This window comes from Antechinus flavipes, chromosome 4 (genome assembly GCF_016432865.1).
Source record: "Antechinus flavipes isolate AdamAnt ecotype Samford, QLD, Australia chromosome 4, AdamAnt_v2, whole genome shotgun sequence".
Lineage (NCBI taxonomy): Eukaryota > Metazoa > Chordata > Mammalia > Dasyuromorphia > Dasyuridae > Antechinus > Antechinus flavipes.
Genome location: NC_067401.1, coordinates 145,190,593 through 145,211,165, shown reverse-complemented (window position 1 = coordinate 145,211,165; position 20,573 = coordinate 145,190,593). Strand labels below are relative to the sequence as shown.

Here is a 20,573-nt window from a genome sequence, read left to right as displayed (position 1 = left end):
GTTTCACGAGTTTCTTTAACTTCATACAGTAGAATGCATTGTCAAAGCAAAGACAGCATATAGTTAGAGTGATCGAGAACTATAACTTGACAAAGAAATCATCAGTGATATGATAAGGGAGCAAAGAATGCAAGAGAAGACAGGTTAGCACTGAACTAGTAGAATGTTAAGAACAAGATAAAACTGGCAAAATTTTTGGAGAATAGCCTTCTCTAGGTTGAATAATTGTCTCCTTTGATATTGCTATCACTCTGTAAGAGGCATCATCTCATGTTTTTATTACTGCAATGGTCTGATGGTAGGGTTTCCCTGCCTCAAGTCTCACTCCACTCCAATCCATTCTCTCCATATAATCACTTAAGTGATCTTCCTAAAGCACACATCCTATTATCTCACCTCTTTCATTCAGTAAACTTCAGATGTTCCACAACCTCCAGGATCAAATATAAAATCATTTGTTTGGCATTTGAAGTCCTCCATAACCCAGGCCCCTCCCAACTTTTCAGTCTTCTTATACCTTGCTCCTCATTGTCTCTAATGGACACTTTCTTTGGCTGTCCTTCAGATCTGGAATGCTTTATTTCTTCAGGGGCTTCTTTGCCCCTTGATTTCACTGGCTTCCTTTAAGTACCAACTAATTCTCATCTTCTAGAAAAAGCCTTTCCCAAATCTTCTTAATTACAATTCCCCTCATTATTTTCTATTAATAAACCCTATATATTTATTTATCTTATTTGTTTGCTTGTCTTCTCCCAGTAGACAGCAATATTCTTGAAAAGCAAGACTACTGTGTTGATGTACCATTGTAAGAATATTTTAAAAAACAAATTCCAGAATCTCAGATTAAGAGACCCAATCTATATAATCAAGCAATAGAAAACTAAGGCATTTCCCCACAAATGATGCTATATTGTGAAAGGCTGCTTCTTGATTCATACAAGTTGCTTATCTTTAAAAGGAAAACACAACATGGAGACTATGAGGAGACTAAATAAATATTTTGGAGTTCATACTTAATGCAAAAGTGGATTTTGTGAATTTTAACTCAGAACATAAATGTGAACACTAAGACTCTTACTGGTGGTTCCTGAAAGAGTGAAACATCCTTCTTTAAAGAAGCTAGCTATGAAGTTAGACTCAGTGACTGGAGAAGAGTAAGTTAATAGGAAGCCTTCAGTTGTTGTGCTATGACCATACTGATTTAAAAAAGAATGGCACTGCTAATAAAAGAAAGGCTTCTGAGCATCTTCTTGAATGTCCACTGGAAGAGAGTTGAATTCTACCACTCTTTGAGCTTATTGTCTTCCAGTGATATCTATAGTTTGAGAAAGAACCTAATTGTTCTCCACTGTCCATTCTGGTTTGAAAGAGAGAGAGAAAAAGAGAGAGGGGAAAGCAGGCTTGTTTTGGAGTGTTTTTGTTTGTTTGGAGTTTGTTTTTTTTGCTGAGAGAAAAGGGGTTTAACTGGCTAAGAGCTGAACAGATAATTCAGAATCTTGTTGAGTGAAGAGCTGGATGGAATTGGCTGGAATTTTCTGCATTGCTAAATGCGAAAATTGCTAAATCCAAACTATGAAACTTTGCAGTTCTATTTCAATGGAATTACTTGTCACTACAATAGCACAACATTTTTTTTCAACACTCTTTTGAGGGTATGAGTTAAGACTTTGTCACTGCATTGTCAGTTTGAGAACAGATATTATATGGATCAGAAAGGGAACAAAAGTGGTTCATGGTGGTGTAAATTGTTTCTGAAGGGATCAAGACATCAAATCCTGACATTGAGAGTTGTGATTTACTCAGAGTATATGGATTTCCCAACTTATACCTCTCTTTCTGGGAGGCTTTTCTGAGTGTGTGTCCATTCTCCTCAACGGATACTGAATGTATTGGTGGGAAACTGACCCATGTTTATAAATACACTGTAATACATCAATCATTCTCGTTTTTACCTTATTTTGAGTATCTGTGATATTATTTCTTTTGCTTTATCAGTAAGTAAATGGTTTATGTTTAATAATTAATGGCACCACTATGACTGATTTTATGTAAATAAGAATTATACCCATAGAGATTCATAAGCTACAGTAGGAAGGAATATTTCTTTTCTATGAGACACTCCTAAGAATCTGTCTAAGTTGTAGCACTATGGTGGTGGCACCTTTCTGGGAAGCTCAAATATAATAATGTGTGTAAGGTTGAACAAGCAAGTCCAGAGTACAATTAAGAGTAAAAATTAATGTATATAATTATCTAGCTAGTATATACAGCAGAAAATGTGAATATTTTATCTGTCACCTGATTAAAGGCAAATGTAAAAGAAACATGCAGAATGGAAAGTAGAAAACAATTATTGCTCTGTAAGGAATGACCAGCAGGATGAATACAGAGAGGCTTAGAGAGACCTACATGGACTGATGCTAAGTGAGATGAGCAGAACCAGGAGATCATTATACACTTCGACAACGATATTGTATGAGGAGGTATTCTGATGGAAGTGGATTTCTCTGACAAAGAGACTTAACTGAGTTTCATTGGATAAATGATGGACAGAAACAGCTACACCCAAAGAAGGAATACTGGGAAATGAATGTGAACTATTTGCATTTTTGATTTTCTTCCCGAGTTATTTTTACCTTCTGAATCCAATTCTCCCTGTGCAACAGGAGAACTGTTCGGTTCTGCAAATATGTATTGTATCTAGGATATACTGCAACATATTTAACATATATAGGACTGCTTGCCATCTTGGGGGGGGGGAGGAGGGAGGGAGGGGAAAAAAAACGAAACATAAGTGATTGCAAGGGATAATGTTGTATAAAAATTATCCTGGCATGGATTCTGTCAATACAAAGTTATTATTAAATAAAATTAAATTAAAAAAAAAAAAGAAAGTAGAAAACAAAATAAATCAGAAAGCCTCGATACTTTATTCAATGATTTAGTCAACAATTAGTCAAACGATTTAATCAACAATTAAAAATCGAAGTTAAAAATTCAATGTGACACATGGAATCAAAGCAGGGTAAAGAAAAATAAAAAAATAATTCACTATCAATGAAAAACTACATCAAAGAAGCTTAAGAGATAAAGAAATTAGAGAAGAAGATAGGAGAGGGAGAGAGAAAATTGAGGAAGACAGGAAAAGGAAAGTGAGATAGTGAAAAGAGAAGGATATGGAAAATTTCTGCTCATGATATTGGCAACTGAAGTCCAAAACAATGAAAGTGCAGTTTGGCTTAAATGCTAAAAGAAGACTATGTATTATTATTATTATTATAAGTGACATAAATTATATCAAGGGAAATGACTAAAACATTAGCTTCTCTGAAAACAGGAAAGTAGCTGGGGTGAATAATATTCATAACTTTTGGCTCAAATGCTTTATAGAAACACATGAATTTCTAGCAAAGCTCTTTACCAGATTCCTCTTTGATGCAAGCCAGATCTCATTTTTTCCTAATAGAAGGCATAATATATTCATCAGCAAAAGATGAGGACACCAATGATCCTTCCGATCATAGGTAGTTCATGTACTTTATAAAACATTTATAGCTTATAAAGTGATATAAATCTATGTGTTTGTAAAAAAGCAATATATTGGGTTTTGAATAAAAATTATATGCTAAAGAGTGTAGGAATAAAAGACAACTGATTATTAATTTGTTGATTATTAAAATAGCCAACTGAAAGCACTATAATGCTTATACCACCCTTACTATCACAAAGCTTTTGCCCCTATTCCAAACTCATGCTTTAATCATGTACTAAAAATGTATTTAAAAGATTCAAGAATGGTAAGAATGCTATAACATTTGATGGTCATATAAAAAACTATTCTCAAATTAAGACACAACACCAACATAACAATGTCAAGAACAATGACAAAGGATGTAGTAATTCAAGCCTATTTAAAAATTTTAAAAAGTCATTATTTTGCATAGCTCTTATCACAAGGCTAGTAGCATAATAGAACCTCAATAAACCCTTGTCTTGTGGATGAGTAGATGGATGGATTAAGGCTTTTGAAGTTCTGTTTTCTTTTGTTTTCTGTAACTTATTGATGATTTTATTAGTATAGGAGATCCCAGTACCACAGCAGAATAGCAAATCACATATAACTTTAGGCCTTTGAGTGTTGTCTGAAGCACTGAGAGGTCTTCTTATGAACAGAGTACGTCTTATAGGTTAGACTTGTACCAGGTCTTCCTTGTTCTGAGGCCAATCTTCTATCACAGAAACATGTTCTCCTTTTGCTATCTGGCTTTATATATTTTTTAAAAGATGCAGAGAGGTTCAGAATACTAAAGTTCCATATAGGAAAGTTCTTCTTTATCTGGCAGTTATGCTATATTCAATCAAATAATCAACAAGTATTTTTCTGGCAATTAATATATGTCAAACACTGGACCCTGGATATACAAATACAAAAAAAATGAAATAATTCCTATTCTCACGGAAGTTACATTCTAATGGGAGATTCTATGTATACAAAATAAATATAAAGAGAATGTAAAGTACTTAAAAATCAAGATTTTAAGAGGGACAGGACACTAAAAAATGAAGAGATAAGTGAAGTTAAATATGAAAGTGGGACTTGAACTCATACTGAAGGAGAAGCTTTCAAAGAGGCAGCAGTGAGGAGGCAATAACTTCCAAGCTCTGGAAATAACCAATACAAGTGCACAGAGAAGGGAGATGAAGTGCTTTGTGCAAAGAATGGAGGTAAAAACTCAGTTTGTCCAGAGCAGAGTGCTCAGAAGGGGAATAATGCACAGTAAATGAGGATGGAAAGAGAGATTGGGACTGGACAGTAAAATGTTTTAAAAGGCTTAACAGAAGAGTTTTCATTTTGTACCAGAAGAATGGAAATATTATTATTCATACCTTTCAGGTACTAGAAAAAACAAGACATGGTTATTGTGACTTGTGACAGTTTGTGCTGCCAAAGAAAGAGAGTAATTAGAACTCACAAATATCATGTTAGTAGAGTCACATACATTTAGTATGTGAGTTTAGTACATTTCATGAGGGTATACATCCAGGGAATTTTATTTAATTTTTAAAAAGTGAACATTTGCTGAATCCCCAATCATAAAGAATATTATTTTTATTTACTAAATTAAGGAAACCAAAAGTCAATCAAATAATTTAAAAATTTTCAATTATGCTTTAAGGCACAATTTTCTAAATTTAGATGCAAACAAACCTGTTTTTTTACTTTGAGATGTTACATTGTGCTTGGACACACCCAGTAAGTCCTTCATATATAACATGTACACCAGTGTCAGAGCACTAGTTTATGCTGCCTGTCTATCCTTCTAATCCCCATCTCTTGCAAAAAGAGATATTATTCTGAAAAAAAAAGAAAGGTCTGATGTTTTTGAAAACTAAACGAAAACATAAGTTACATAAATATTATTTCATTCTTCTCATGGAGCTTGATTAAAAGGAGAAAAAAGACACTAGTAACAATTTATCTTTGCCTACAGTGTCCTGGATCACAAGCCAAAAGCCAGAAGGGCAAGTGGCTTTCTAGTTAATGAAAAAGATCCATAGGGATATCTAATTAAATTACTGCTCTAAAAAGATGCTTTCAGCACACAGTGAAACAAGCAATATATTTTACATATACTACTTTAAGATTTGTGACACAACATAACTGCAAAAGGTTAATGACACTAGAAGTAGATGCTGTGACATGGCTAATCTTTCAAACAATTAGCAAGGATTTATTAAATGTCTATTATGTATCAGACACTTTTCTGAGACAACGAAGACCAAAAAAAAAAATCCTCAGTCACAAGGATTTTACATTAATTTGAGGGAAATAACACATGAACATATAAAAATAAAACATAGGGTATCCCAAATACTCTCTATTTACAAAGGAAATAGGGAAACACTAGCAGTTGGGAGGGAAGGATAAAAAATTAATTCATTCAATATGGAAAGAAAATAAGCCTTAATTTCCATTTGTTTATTTATAAATGTATTATTATTGTTAAGCACCTATTATGTACCACACACATGTACCAAACACAATATACATAATTGTGTGTGTAAGCACAAATATTAATTCATTTAATTCTCATATCAACCCTGGGAAGTAGGTGCTATTTTTATCCTCATTTATAATTGAAAAATCTGAGGCAGGCAGAATTGCCATGACCTGCTCAAAGTCTGAGTAAATGTCTGAGGCCAGAGTTGAATTCTGGTTTTCCTGACTCCAGGCCTGGTGCTTAGTTTGGTATGGTACAACATAATTGCCCAGGCATCATGCATTTATTAAACACTCACTATATATTAGGAATTGTAGTAGACATTAGAGATTTAAAAAATGCAATAATTTCTACCCTCGAAAAGCCTAAATTCTTTTGGAAGATACAATTACATATATGCCATACATAAGAAATATAAGAAGCTGACACAAAGTAACCTTGAAGGGGGCACTAGTCTAGGTGAATGACAGAGGAAAGGAGTAATGTGAAAATAGGCAGGAAAGGTATAAAGGGTTCACTTTGTTGTTTTTCTTTAAAACTTTTTATCTTCAAAACATAAGCATGGATAATTTTCAACATTCACACTTTCAAAACCTTGTGTTCCAAATTTTTTCCCTCCCTTTTCCTTATTCCCTCCCCTAGATGGCAAGTAATCCAATGTATGTTAAATATATGCAATTCTTCTAAACATATTTCCACAATTATCATGCTGCACAAGAAAAATGAGATCAAAAAGAAAAAAAATAAGAAAGAAAGCAAAATGTAAGCAAACAAGAACAACAACAACAACAACAACAAAATGAAAATACTATGTTGTGATCTACATTTAGTTCCCACAGTTCTCTCTCTGGATGCAGATGACTCTCTTCATCACAAGGCCATTGGAACCAGCCTGAATCATCTCATTGTTGAAAAGAACCATGTCCATCAGAATTGATTATCATATAATCTTGTTATTGCCTTACACAATGATCTCCTGGTTCTGCTCACTTTATTCAGCATCAGTTCATGTAAGTCTCTCCAGGGCTCCCTGAAATTATCCTGCTGACCATTTCTTTCTTTTCTTTTTTTTTATTAAAGCTTTTTATTTTTCAAAAAAATGGGTAGACAATTCTTCAACAATAGCCTTTGCAAAATCCTGTGTTCCAATTTCCCCCCTCTCCCTCATGCCCTCCCCTAAATGGCAAGTAGTCCAATACGTTAAACATGGTAGAAATATATGCTAAATATAACATGTATACATATTTATATAATTATCATGCTGCATAAGAAATAAAAAGAGAAGCAAAATAAAATGCAAGCAAACAACAACAAAAAGAGTGAAAATGCTAAGTTATGAACCACATTCAGTTACCACAGTCCCCCTCTCTGGCTATAGATGGTTCTCTTCATCACTAAACAATTGGAACTGGTTTGAATCATCTCATTGTTGATGACAGCCATGTCCATCAGAATTGATCATTGTATAATCTTGTTATTGCCATGTATAATGATCTTCTGATTCTGTGCATTTCACTCAGCATCAGTTCATGTAAGTCTCTCCAGGCCTCTCTGAAATTATCCTGCTGAACGTTTCTTATAAAACAATAATATTCCATAACATTCATATACTATAATTTATTCTGCCTTTCTGTAACTGATGGGCAGCCACTCAGTTTTCAGTTTCTTGCCATTATAAAAAGGGTTGCCACAAACATTTTTGCACATGTGGGTCCCTTTACCTCCTTTATGATCTCTTTCGTATATAAGCCCAGTAGAAACACTGCTGGATCAAAGGGTATACACAGTTTGGTAGCCCTTTGGGTATAGTTCAAAGGGGTCACTTTGTGAAGAGTTTTAAATGCCAAAGAGAGAAGTATATACCTGATCGAGAGGAAAAATTTGAAAAGGAAGTTGATGTAAGAAAATCACTTTGGAAGATGAATGTAAGATAGATTGGAATGGATAGACTGGACCCTTGTGTGAGAAAGTCTGCAATTGTCTAGGTCTTGCAAAACTCAGTTAACCTCTGTTTGCCACTACAGGAAGAAATATTACAGTATCTGACAAGAAAACTCCACAGACACATAACCATCAGGTCATGAAAAGTTGGACATAATTGAACAATAATAGGAGGCAAGCTATAATGAGGGCCTGAACTAGGGTGACAATACGAGTGAAGAGAAAAGGACAGATGTAAGACACATATAGAAATAGCCAGATCTGGCAATTTATAGAAATGTGGGTTTAGAGAATGTGAAGAGTAAGGAAAATTCCAAGACTGCAAATCTGAGTGACTAGGAAGATGGTGGTACACTCAATAGTCACCAAGAAGTTTGGAAGAAAGGAGGATTTAGGACAGGAGTCCTCAAACTTTTTAAATAGGGAGCCAGTTCACTGTCCCTCAGACTGTTGGCGGGTCGGACTATAGTAAAAACAAAAACTTTGTTTTATGGACCTTTAAATAAAGAAACTTCATATCCCTGGGTGAGAGGGATAATCGTCCTCAGCTGCCACATCTGGCCCGCGGGCCGTAGTTTAAGGACCCCTGATTTAGGGGGAATGACTTCTGTTTTGATCATGAACTCTGACAGTAAGGAGATCACTGAAAACTTGTAGAGTTTCAGGTAATTGATGAGGTTATAAATTATGCTGCAGAAGTCTAAGAAGAAAGTGAGAGAAGTGCTGGGATTAAATGTACATGTTTTTGTTTTTGTTTTTCCCCACAGAATTTAGGTAAGAAAAGTAGAGAATATAGTATGAGTAATAATAAGAATGGTATTATCTAGTCAAAATTTTTTTAAAGGACAGGTGACATTTGTACATGTTTTTACCCAGCAAGAAAATTAATAAAAAGAGAGAGAAAGTAAAGTCTAATGACAGAATAGATGATATTAAGGCAAGTGGTTGAGGAAAATAGGAGAGAATGGAAAGGCCTAAATTCTAAAATGAGCTTTGAAAAAAAATCTAAGGATTTTAAGAGAAGGAGGTTATGAGGGAGTATTTTCCAAGCATGGAGGACAGTCTGTGTAAAGACATAGATATAAACCCGGAAAATGAATGAAAAATGTTCAAATCAAAAGATCAATCTGTAAAAAGATCTTCCCACTCAAACCACCATCTGGGATATTTATTTTAAAAGGAACATCTGTAGCACACTTCCTGATATTTCTCTAAGCCTTTAAAGCATGGGGGTTGAATGAGTTTAGCAATTTCATTTTGTATAATGAGTTCTAATTCCTTTCAAATCTCTATTTATTCCGCCTTGTCTTTCAGTCAATTTTCTTTCTTATTGTCATATTCTTTCTTTCTTCTAGTGCACTTAGTGTTTTACTTTAGCCCTATTTTTTCTTTCATGGGCTCCATATATGTTTATAAACTTTTGTTTATAACTGTTATTTATTCAGTTGTGTTCAACTCTTTGTGACTTCATGGACTACTGCACACAAGTACCTCAACTATTTATCCCCCATTACATCCCCAAGTCTGTACAACTCATTTATTCAACCATTTATCCAACTCATGCTTTGCTGTCCCCTTCTCTTTCTGCCTTCAATCTTTCCTAGAAATAGTATATATCTTTTCCAATGAATGCTGTCTTTCATTATGTGGCCAAAGTATTTAAATTTCAGGTTCAGTAGTTGACCTTCCCAGTCAATACAAGTATTGACTTATTTGATCTCCTTGCTGCTTAAGGGGACTCTCAATCCTCTTTTGCAGCATCACAAATCAAGTAGCCTTGATTTTGCAGCACTTGGTTTTCTTTATAGTCAAACTCTCAGAGCCATATATTGCTACTGGAAAAACCATACCTTTGATTACACAGACTTTTATCTACAACATGATGTCTCTAATTTTTAGTACAATCTCCAGATTTGTCATAGCTTTCCTTCCAAAAAGTAAAGTATCTTTTAATGTCATGACTGCAGTCACCATCTGCAGTGATCTTTGAGCTCGAGAATATAAAATCTGACACAGCTTCCATTTCTTCTTCCTCTGTTTGCCAGGAAGTGATGAGATCAGTTGCCAAGGCCTTTGTTTTTCATTTTGTTTTATTTTTATGTCAAGCTTCAAGACAGCTTTTGTACTCTCTTCTTTCACCCACATGAAAACACTTAATTCTTCTTTACTTTGTGCCATCAAGGGAGTATCATCTTTGTTGATATTTCTCTCAGCAACCTTAATTATGACTTTTGATTCATTCAGGCTGGCTTTTCACATGACGTATTCTGAATATAAATTTTAAAAATAAGGTGTCATACTCTTTTTTCAGTTTTAAACCAATCAGTTGTTCCATGTTTTGTTCTAACAGTTGCTTCTAGATCACATATAGATTCCTGTAAAATGACCTAGAGACTCCCATCTCTTTAAGAACATGCCATATCTTTTTCTGTGACCCACACAATCAAAGATTTTAGTGTAGTCAATGTAGCAAAAGATTTTTTTCCCCCAGAACTCCTGTGCTTTCCCCATAATGCAGGGAATGTTGGCAATTACATCTCTAGTTCCTTCGTTTGAAAAAAATCAGATTGTACTGCTGGCAATTCTCATTTCACATGTAGCTGACTCCTAGCTTGCAAAATTTTCAGTTTAACATTGCTTGTGTGTGAAATGAGCGCAAAGTTTTAGTAATTTGAACACTCTTTGGCACTGCAATTCTTTAGAATTGGAAAATAACTGATCTTTTACAATTCAGTGGCCAATGTTGAGTTTTTCAAATTTGTTGCCATATCAAGTACAGTATTTTAACTGGATCATCTTTTAGAATTTTAAATAGCTGAGCTGGAATTCCATCATCTCCATTAATCTTAAGGTTAGCAATGTTTCCTAAGGCCCACATCTCTATCCTAGAGATGTCCAGTTCTAGATCCATATCATCAGAATAACAATACTAGCCTCATGTATACTTTACTTTTACTTCTATCTATTGTGCCTGCCATACATATATGCAAAGAAAATTAAGGAAAGCAATAGAAAAGAAACAGGTTTTAAAAACAATGTTCACAGGTATTAGACACCTATGTAATATACTAATTATAAGTGGAAAAATTAACAGTAAGAAGCAAATGTGTATGCCTAGATATTTTAGACTTAAGGATAGATTATGATAATTTTCTTGCTATAGAAAGGATTGGGAAGTAAAATGACATCAATGAATGAATGAAATGTATTTTATCTTTATATCTTTACATCGTAAGTCTAAGGCACTGACTTTTGGAATCAGAATCAGAATTGAAAGGGACCTTAGAAATCATCTAGTCCAATCTTCTCCAAGGAAAATATACTCTTGCAATTATGCTTAATGTAAGACCTATGCCTATGCCACATATCAAACAAAGAATCAGAAATTTAGGATTTGGAAAAACCTTACAGATCATCTAATTTTACCTCCAGAAAACTGAGGAATAATTAGGTTAAATGAAAGATCACACAGCAACTATAATTACCAAGATGGGCCTCTAAATAGAAACAAGAAAATAGAGCGTCTTCCTATCTTTGCAAAGGTATGGGAACTGGGGCTGGAAGAGAAGAAGGAATACTGCATATATGTCAGATTTGATTGATGTATTGGTTAATTCTCCTTCTTTTTTGTTCTCTCTTTTATATTTTTGGACAGAAGAAATGGCTCTCTGGGTGGGGGTGGGAGAGGAAGTAAATTTGGAAAATGGGGTGATATAGAAATAAAAGATATCATTAAAAATTTAAAAGTCACAGTCCAATTATAATAAGAATTAAAATACATTTAATACAAAATATACTAAGCATTTAAATGTATTTCTGTAACAATACAAAAGATATGTCAGAATCTTAAATTATCTCAGGGTCATCATTGTGAACATCAGTTACTGTACAAAATTATAAATCTCAAGAGTATAAGTAATAATATATACATAATAATATAATATACACTACTCATATTCTGATAACTTTTCTTGAAAATAAGTCTTAAGAGATTTACTTAGCTTGTTAACATTGTCATTTATCCCTTTCTCACAAAAATAAATGATAGATTGTTCCCTACCTGGTCCCACAAAAAAATCTGATTATTTGAAGTTTGTGATTGTCTGAAGAAAGAATAAACCATAATGGTATATGTTAATTAAATCGACAAGCATTTGTTAAATGCCTATTATTTCCAGGCACTGTATTATATACTGGGGATTCAAAGAAAGGAAAAAAAGAAAAAAATTTAGCCTTTCCTCCTCCTCTTATTATATTCAAACAACTCTGTGAAAACAGCTAAACAACGGATAGAGTGAAAATACTTTCTTCACCAGGTATGAGGATTAAGAAGAACTAGGGGGAAAAAACTTATTTGTAGATGATAAGATATAGAGGTTCTTGATGATAGACGCACTTATAGATTATAAAAAACCTCAGATGCACTTAAAAATTCATATCTGAAGCTAGCAGAGAATACCTAATTAGGTATTCTTTAGGTTTCATTTTTTCTCCAAGACAAAACCCCTAAAATATGTATATATAATCACAATTAACTAATTTTTTAACTAAATCTTCTCCATGAAGTCTTCTTCACTCAGACACTTATTAGCTGCATGAACCTACACAGGTCAGTTTACCTCTCTTAGATTCAGCTACTTCATCTGTAAAATAGGGAAAACAAAAGCACTTAACTCACAATGCTGTGAGGATCAAATGAGATAGTGATGTCAAACTCAAATGAAAACAGATCTCTGATTGATTTAAACCACAAATTAACATTACTTTTGTTGCATTTTTATTTTGCTAAACTTTTCCTAATTATATTTGAATCTGATTCAGACTAACTCTGGAGTTTTTTTGGGGGAAGCAGCTGCTTATATATGTAATTTTGACACTTCTGATTCATAAATGCTAGCTTTTGATATTATCTGTCCAGATGAACTAATTACTTTGTCTACTTGTTTTCCTTGTCCTATTCATATTACATTGAATTAAACTCACTTTGGCATATGCTGTATTTATCTTATTAGGCTTCAAGCTCCTTGAGAGTAAGGATAATATTTTTTTTCATCTTTGTTTGCACAATGTCTATACAAAGAAGGCACATAACTGCTAAATTCCTGTAGTTCTCCTACATAATATTATTTGCTGAGTAGTTTTTAAGAATTCAAATCAATTCATCTTGAATTTCTAGCAATGAAAATAGTTTGACCTGATGATCATCCAAATTGGAATTAGAAATTTTGAGTCTCAGCATTTTCAAAATATATTAAAAATTATTTTGATTTATTGTTCATATTCTAAAATTTTACTCAGATTTGACTTACATCCATAACTGGCTTTAGTTCCATTCATAGCCTCATGTAAACACATAAGAATGAATGTAGGTATTTAAGCACGCAAATCACATAAACATTACATTTCCATCCTCTAAATCCAAAGATTTCCTTCCTTCAAATTCAACGTAGGCAGGAAAGGGGTTAGGTTTGGGTGACACAGATAAGAGAGCTGTATCTAAGCCACTCAGCTAATTCTGATAGGAGAAATTTCCGATGAATACATATGGAATATAGAAACATTTCCAACTAGAAAACCCGAGAAAAAACTAGCAACATCCTAGTATCTTTTAGTGTAGGTTTGGCTTCATTTGTGGGACAGATTATAGTTTTTTGCTCTCAAGTGTGGGGCAGATAGCTCATCAACCTTCACTTACCTCCACTATCAATTTCATATAACTACAGATACTGGTCATATAATAAACTGATCATTACTTTAAAAAAATATTGGTGTAACGTGATATGAAGTAAAAATTTCATCAAAAGTAAAGCAATTCTACTGTTGATTTTGTTTTAAAATTAAATGTAAACAAAACAAGTAACCTAAAGTCTAACTATAAAAATAAAGAACCAAGCATATTTTTGAGCACTTATATTTGTTTCAAACAAGAGAGGATAATAAGTAATCGGAAATGACACTTGAATTTATTTTGGTTCAATTCCAATAAAATAATAATTTCTGATATATATATAGTTCTTTAAAGTTCATAAAGCACCTCATTTATTTCATGTGAATATCACAACAAGCTTGTGTAGCAATACTTATAATTATTACCTAAGTTTTACTAAACTTGAGGTTTAGAGTGGTTAACAAAAATCACAAAGCTAGTAAGTATCAGAGAAGGATGTGAACCTGGGCCTTCCTGTCTCTAAATCTGGTACTCTATCCAATATGCCATGAACTGATGAATTAATGCCAATTTCAGATAGAAATAAATATGTGGATTTGAGTTTAATAATATTAGATTTTCATATTAATTCAACACTGACATTTCCTACTATATAATAAATTATGGTAGCTTAGAGTATTTTGAGGAGATCCAAAGATCAGAAAGTAGAAAATTTGAATTCCCTGATTGATATTTTCACATAAAAATCAACATGTCTAAAATTGAACTCTTTATCTTTCTCTTCCTTTCTTCTTAACTTCCATACTGCTTTTGAAGATTGCACCATACTACCAGTTACCCAACCTCAAAAAGCAGACACTAGCCTAGACCCTTTATTCTAATTACTCTCTCCAATCAATTGTCAAGTTCTGTCATTTACATCTTTTTAAGTTCTTTTGCATATGCCCCTTTCTTTGTGACACTGCCTTTCCCCAGTCCTTCTAATCTTATTTTAGTGTGTTTCCTTTGAGAGTATACCCAATTTATCTTACATATAACTTATTTGTACAGTTGTCTAGATGATGTCTCCCCCAATAGACTGTGAGCTCTCTGAGAATAGGTACTGTTTTTGTTACTGGGGATACTTTGTGTCCCCAGAATTTAGCACAATGCCTGAAACACAGTAGTTGCTTAAAAAATGCTAAGTAATGATAACAGGTTTTCTCTGTCAATACTTTAATTTCTAAGTTGATGCTTTTCCTGGCATTCAGAGAAGGCATACAGCAAAGCTGTTATTAATGAACTGTTAGTAATTAATATGAATTTTTACTATTTTCTCTTTTGGTTCATTTTTAGTATCCACAAACTTGAGGGTCTTTAAGATCAGAAATGGAAAATGCTCTTGTTCAAGTAGCATGAACTTTTTAGATTTCAAAAGATGAAATATTTGGTCCTTATTCCCACCTCCAATACACTACAGAAACTTTTGGAAACAGGAAAGTCAATTTCTAAAATGTAGTGATTAATTTAAAAAGGAGTGATTACCTTTAAAGATGCAAGCTTGAGACATAGGGGGTTTATCCTAAGAGATAAGAAAAATTGTGGACTGGCTTTTCAAACAAAAAATCAAATTCCTCTCTTATGACACACCTAGACCCCTTTTCCCTTCTTACTATTCTCTTCTATCTAGCTCCCTAGATGCATTATTTTGGTAACCAAAATGAACCACTGAGATCTTACCATAGATCACATACTTCCTAAAATCAAAAGGATCATTTTACTAAAAGTGATGCCTTTATAATTAAGAATATAGTGGTCGCACATAACTGTGATTCATGAACAAACCTATAAGACAAGTGAAAGAAATTTTGAAGAGGGAAACAAAATACCTAAAAGCAAGCTATATCCTTTCTGGAATGGAACATCCCTGACATAGCTCTGTATACTGGTTGCAGAGTAGAAAAGTGGTTGCCAGGCAACTTATCCAAGTTCAGAAGAATCTAAGCATTGATAATGAGTCTGAACCACAGTTTGGCTCCTGTATATGAAAGATTTCAGTCCCACATCTGTTCAAAGACTATTCATAAGAGGATCTATTTCTAAAAGTCAGAGACCAGACAGAATAGAATTGTCATTCTATTTTGCTCTAATTGAATTTATTAATGGTAATGTTTCTGAATTTCCCTATACCTGTGCAAAAATCTAGTAGGTTTCAAATTTGAAGGACTGCACTTCAAATTTCTACTTCAAATATATAAGAATTTTTATTCATACTCTCAACTTTCAGTGCTTCCTTTTCCACAGAAGATAATTCCCTTAAGTAACTCCCCTCATCAAAGTATTCCTAAAATGTTCTATGGATTAAAATTCACATGAATTCAAAACTGCCTTAAAAAACTTTTCAGTATTTATTTTTATGATTAAGAAGGAAGCAAAAGAAAAAAAAGTGGAGAAACAGGTCTGCCATGTAGCAAAGAAAAAATATATAACACATTGGAAGAGAGTTAATGATTTTTGTATGTGTGGTATGGATGTGAAATATCGCTCTGCTGAATTGGCCCGATCCAATCCTCCCTCTTTCAAAGAAGACACTTTGCATGCATGCTTACCAGGGCAGTATTCATCAACGTCCAGTTTCTGTGCGGAAGTGAGTGTTGGTGAGCCAAGATCAGATTCTGGGATTCGTGGGCTCTCAACAAACTTTGCCTTCCTCAGAGGGGCTAAGATGAAAAACAGAGAGAGAGAGAAGAGAAAGAAAGAGAGAGAGAGAGAAAGAAAGCGAAAGAAGAAAAAGGAAAGGAAAGTATAAAGAAAGAAAGAGAAACAGAAGAAAGAAACAGAGTGAAAGAGAAGGGGAGAGAAAGAAACATAGAGGGGTCATGAGTAAAGGGGAACAGCAGGCAACAGATGGAAGCACTTAACTGAACGACACTGTCAGACTAAGATCAAGTTACCCTATTTTTTTTGTGTGTGCCAGAAAAAAAAAAAATTATCTGCATTCTTCACAGAGGAGATGGGTCTAGGTTAAAAAAAAGTCATTGGAAAATGGAAAACTTTTCTTCCTAAGCGTTCAAAAAGAACAAACAGAAGTGTTTTGATTGTCTATCCATTATCTTAAGTATTTTTTTTACCCTTTCTCAAATAAAATGCAGTTTTAACTTGCATTCTACCCATTAAAAACAAACAAATTGAGGGAAAGAGCAGAACTGAGTTTTAAGATTTTCTTTATGGAGGATATGTAATCAAATGGCTTTGGACAGAAATAGGCACTAAAATGTTATTAATTTATGCTATTATCAATAGGATTTAATGTAAACTGTCAAACTGATTTGATTTGTTTATCAAGGAAATAAGTTTTCATGGATCAGTTCAATAAGCACAGAGGACTCAATAATTAGGGTAAGGAACCAAAATTGTTTTTTGGTCTGATTCCATATATGCTGACATAGACACGTAAATTTTACACATAAACTGCAATAGAACTGTGACTTACATTAAAAATTTGATTCATAAATAGGTTAGATTTTGTGATGTTTGTTAAGGAAAGGTATGAAATGTGCTGCAATAAATAAAGTTTTACAAAGAAATCTCATCCTACCTCCCATTCCAAAAAGTAAAGAAAAAACACTCAACTCTGTCATGTAACAATAATTTCTCCAAATATTTTTAAAAATTGTTTTGTATTTTAGATTTTAATCCATTCACTATATATGCCCAGGAAATGTGAGAGGGCTAAAAGTCATAAAATATGCAATCATTTTTATAGTATCTTAGAATAAGAGTGGCTCATATACATTTATATAACACTTTAAAGTTATATTACTCGTTCATATAATTTGTTTGATTTTTACAATGGCATTAACAAGCTGATAGTAAAATGTTATAACTCTGATTTAACAGAAAAGGAAATTGGCTCAGAAAAGTTAAATGACTTGTCCAAAGTCATAGAGATAAGTGGCAAGGCTGGAATTTAAATCCTAGTATTTTAACTATAAATCTAATCCTTTAAGAGATAACATGCCTTTCTTCACTCAGTCACTCATTCATTTATTCAACATACATTTATTATTTGATGATCATTATCATTATAATTCATACAATATATTAAATGCTGGATATATAATTAATAAATAAGGTAGTCCTTATCCTCAAGTTCTACTGGGGGAAACACACACACACACACACACACACACACACACACACACACTCACACTCTCTCTCTCTCTCTCTCTCTCTCTCTCTCAGATATATGAATACAAATACAAATAAATGTGAAATTTATAACATAGAAACTGTTCACCGACAACTGATAAAAGCAGGAAAAATCTCTAGAAAGGAGTGTCACTTAAACCTTAAGAATAAAAGGGAGAAATGACAAGGGAGAACACTATCCACCAAAGACAACCTGAGCCAAGTTACATAGGAGGTAGATGAAGATATTGTGCAAATAGCATAGTTTGACTGGAATGAAGAGTGCAGAGCAAGTGAGGGAGTTAAATGAATCCCAGAAAGATAAGATGAAACTAGACTGAGAGGGCTTTAAATGACAAGCATAAACATTTGTATTTTAAGCTAGATAAAAAAGTGAGTCATTGAAGGATCTTTAAAAACAAATTATAGATATTTCTTCAATCAACAAAAGTCTGTCTTCTATTCCTCTATCCCTTCTCCATTTTACCCTAATTAAGAATGAAGGGAAAACAAAAATGCTGTTGCAATAAAAACAAATTTCTGCACTGTACATGTCCAAAATATGTTTCATTCTATTCCTTATCTCTCTATTAGGAGGTGGGTAGCATGTTTCATCATTAGTCCTCTGGAATCATGGTGGGGGATTAATTTTTTTTAAAGTTGTTTGTATTAACTATGTTGTTTTCACTATAATAAATATATAAATAATCCTTGGAGAGATAAAGAAAGGCATTGTTGGAGTTGGTTTTACAATTTATCCAAAGGCAAAACTAACCTTATTTCATGGGATAATTTGCAATACTGATGATATTTGCAAATAGATTGCTCATGAACATTATTATAGTTTATACAGTAATTTATCAGTCACTGAAGACAAAGAGGCAGGGAAATTCTACAAAGAATATGATAAAACCTTTCAAAATTAAACCCATAACATGCTTTGATACTACATTGTTTAACTAAAAGATAGGAAGAAAAAGTGAGAACAGTGAAAAATATATGCAAAAGAATGATTCAAAAAATATAAATTAAAGAGGCTTGTAGACTACATGGAAATGTCATATGTTATATTCTGAACAGTCTGAAAAGATCTGGTAGGTCATGGAATGACAAACAACAAATAGCATCATAAGGAAGAAAAGAGATTGTAGTAGTCTAGAAAAGCTTTGAAATTAATATGAAATTAATCCCTCCATCAGCTGTCTATATACAATGAAATTACAACTTGTCAGAAATAAGAGACACAATAAAAAAAAAAATTCAAGACCAAATCATAATAATGAGGAGACAGAGTACAATTGAAATAATTTTCAACTGTTTAAAGAGGTTAACAATAAAAAGTGGGAAATGGATACTAGAAGTGATAGCAACACAGATTTTAATTATTTCATATAGTTGTTTAACCCATATGACTCTAATTGCTACAAGAAGATCAAGATCATTAAGTACCCCAAAGCAAACATTTGACTTAAATTTGCCAAGAAGAGAATGATAGCAATCAAAACCAAATTTGTAAAATTACAAATTTGTAAAATCTTAAGATTACATAATTAAAAACAACGCTATCTCATAAAACAGAGTGAACCATTAGAGTTTTTAAAACTAGTTTCAAAGTAAGATACTGAAGCGATTCAACTGAAAAATCAACCTCCCCAAATTGGGATAAAGATAACATATATAATAAAAATAGTCTTGTAATGATTACTATAATAACTTATTTTTACTATCAATGACAATAGAATCACCACACTTAGATCGTAACAGTCTTACATGTTAGATTTCTATTAGTAAGACACCACTGGTTAAGGAAAACAAACAGCATAACATACAGTATCAATAAAAAGGACAACAAAAATGACAATTATAGTAATCAATGAAGGAAAAGGCTTTTTAACAAAAAGTAATTTCTATTTCTAATAAAAACATAAGAATAAATAGACTTTTCCTTAATATAATAAGTAGCACCTATCTAAAACCAATAGCCAGCCATATCAAGGTAAAGCAAGAATGTCCATTATCATCCCTACATTTGTTGCTAGAAATCCTAACTAAGCAAATGGGATGAGAAAAATAAGTATAGGCAAGAAAAAGCAAAGTTAACGCTTTCTGCAAATGATATGATTTACTTACAAAATCCTAGATAGTCAACAACAACAAAACCTGAAACAATGATTTTAACAAAAATTTCAGGACATAAAATAAATCCACAAAAATTATAAACATTTCAATTTGTTACCAACAACCTCTTACAATAAGAGACATAGAAATTCCACTTAAAATAACTAAGGAAGCTGATGAAGAGAAGCTAGGAAGTTGCCTGAACTCTCTAACCAGTTTTCCTCTGAGATAATTTTTAAAATTTAGAACTATTCCTCAAAATTCAATAAATTATGTCTTTTGACTTAGTTATATCGCTATTATGCCTATACCCTTAAAATGATTTTTTAAAAGAGGAAAAGAACTCCCATATACGAAAGTAATTAAGCTTAGTTTTGCTAGGCAGTTGAATCTTGGTTATAATACAAGCTTCTATGCCTTCTGGAATATCATAATCCAGGTTCCCTATCCTTAATGTAGAAGCTGCTAAAGCCTGTATAATCCTGACTGGCTCCTGGATATTTGAATTGTTCTATTTGATTGGTTGCAATATTTTCTCCTTGAGCTCGTAATTCTGGAATTTGGTTACAATATTCTTTGGTGTTTTCTTTTAGAGATTTCTTTCAAAAGATGATCAACAGATTCTTTCAATGAACAGGGCAGTTTTCCTGGACAATTTCTTGAAAGGTGCTGAT

General features: G+C 33.0%; 1 protein-coding gene across 1 annotated transcript in view; it reads right to left on the bottom strand.

Moving 5' to 3' along the window:
* Nucleotides 1-20,573, bottom strand: part of TANC2 (tetratricopeptide repeat, ankyrin repeat and coiled-coil containing 2) — a 522,665-nt gene that overhangs the window by 233,014 nt on the left and 269,078 nt on the right. The window contains exon 5 of the mRNA XM_051994951.1: nucleotides 16,200-16,310. Coding sequence (XP_051850911.1) covers nucleotides 16,200-16,310 — 111 coding nt within the window. The remainder of the gene's footprint in view (nucleotides 1-16,199; nucleotides 16,311-20,573) is intronic.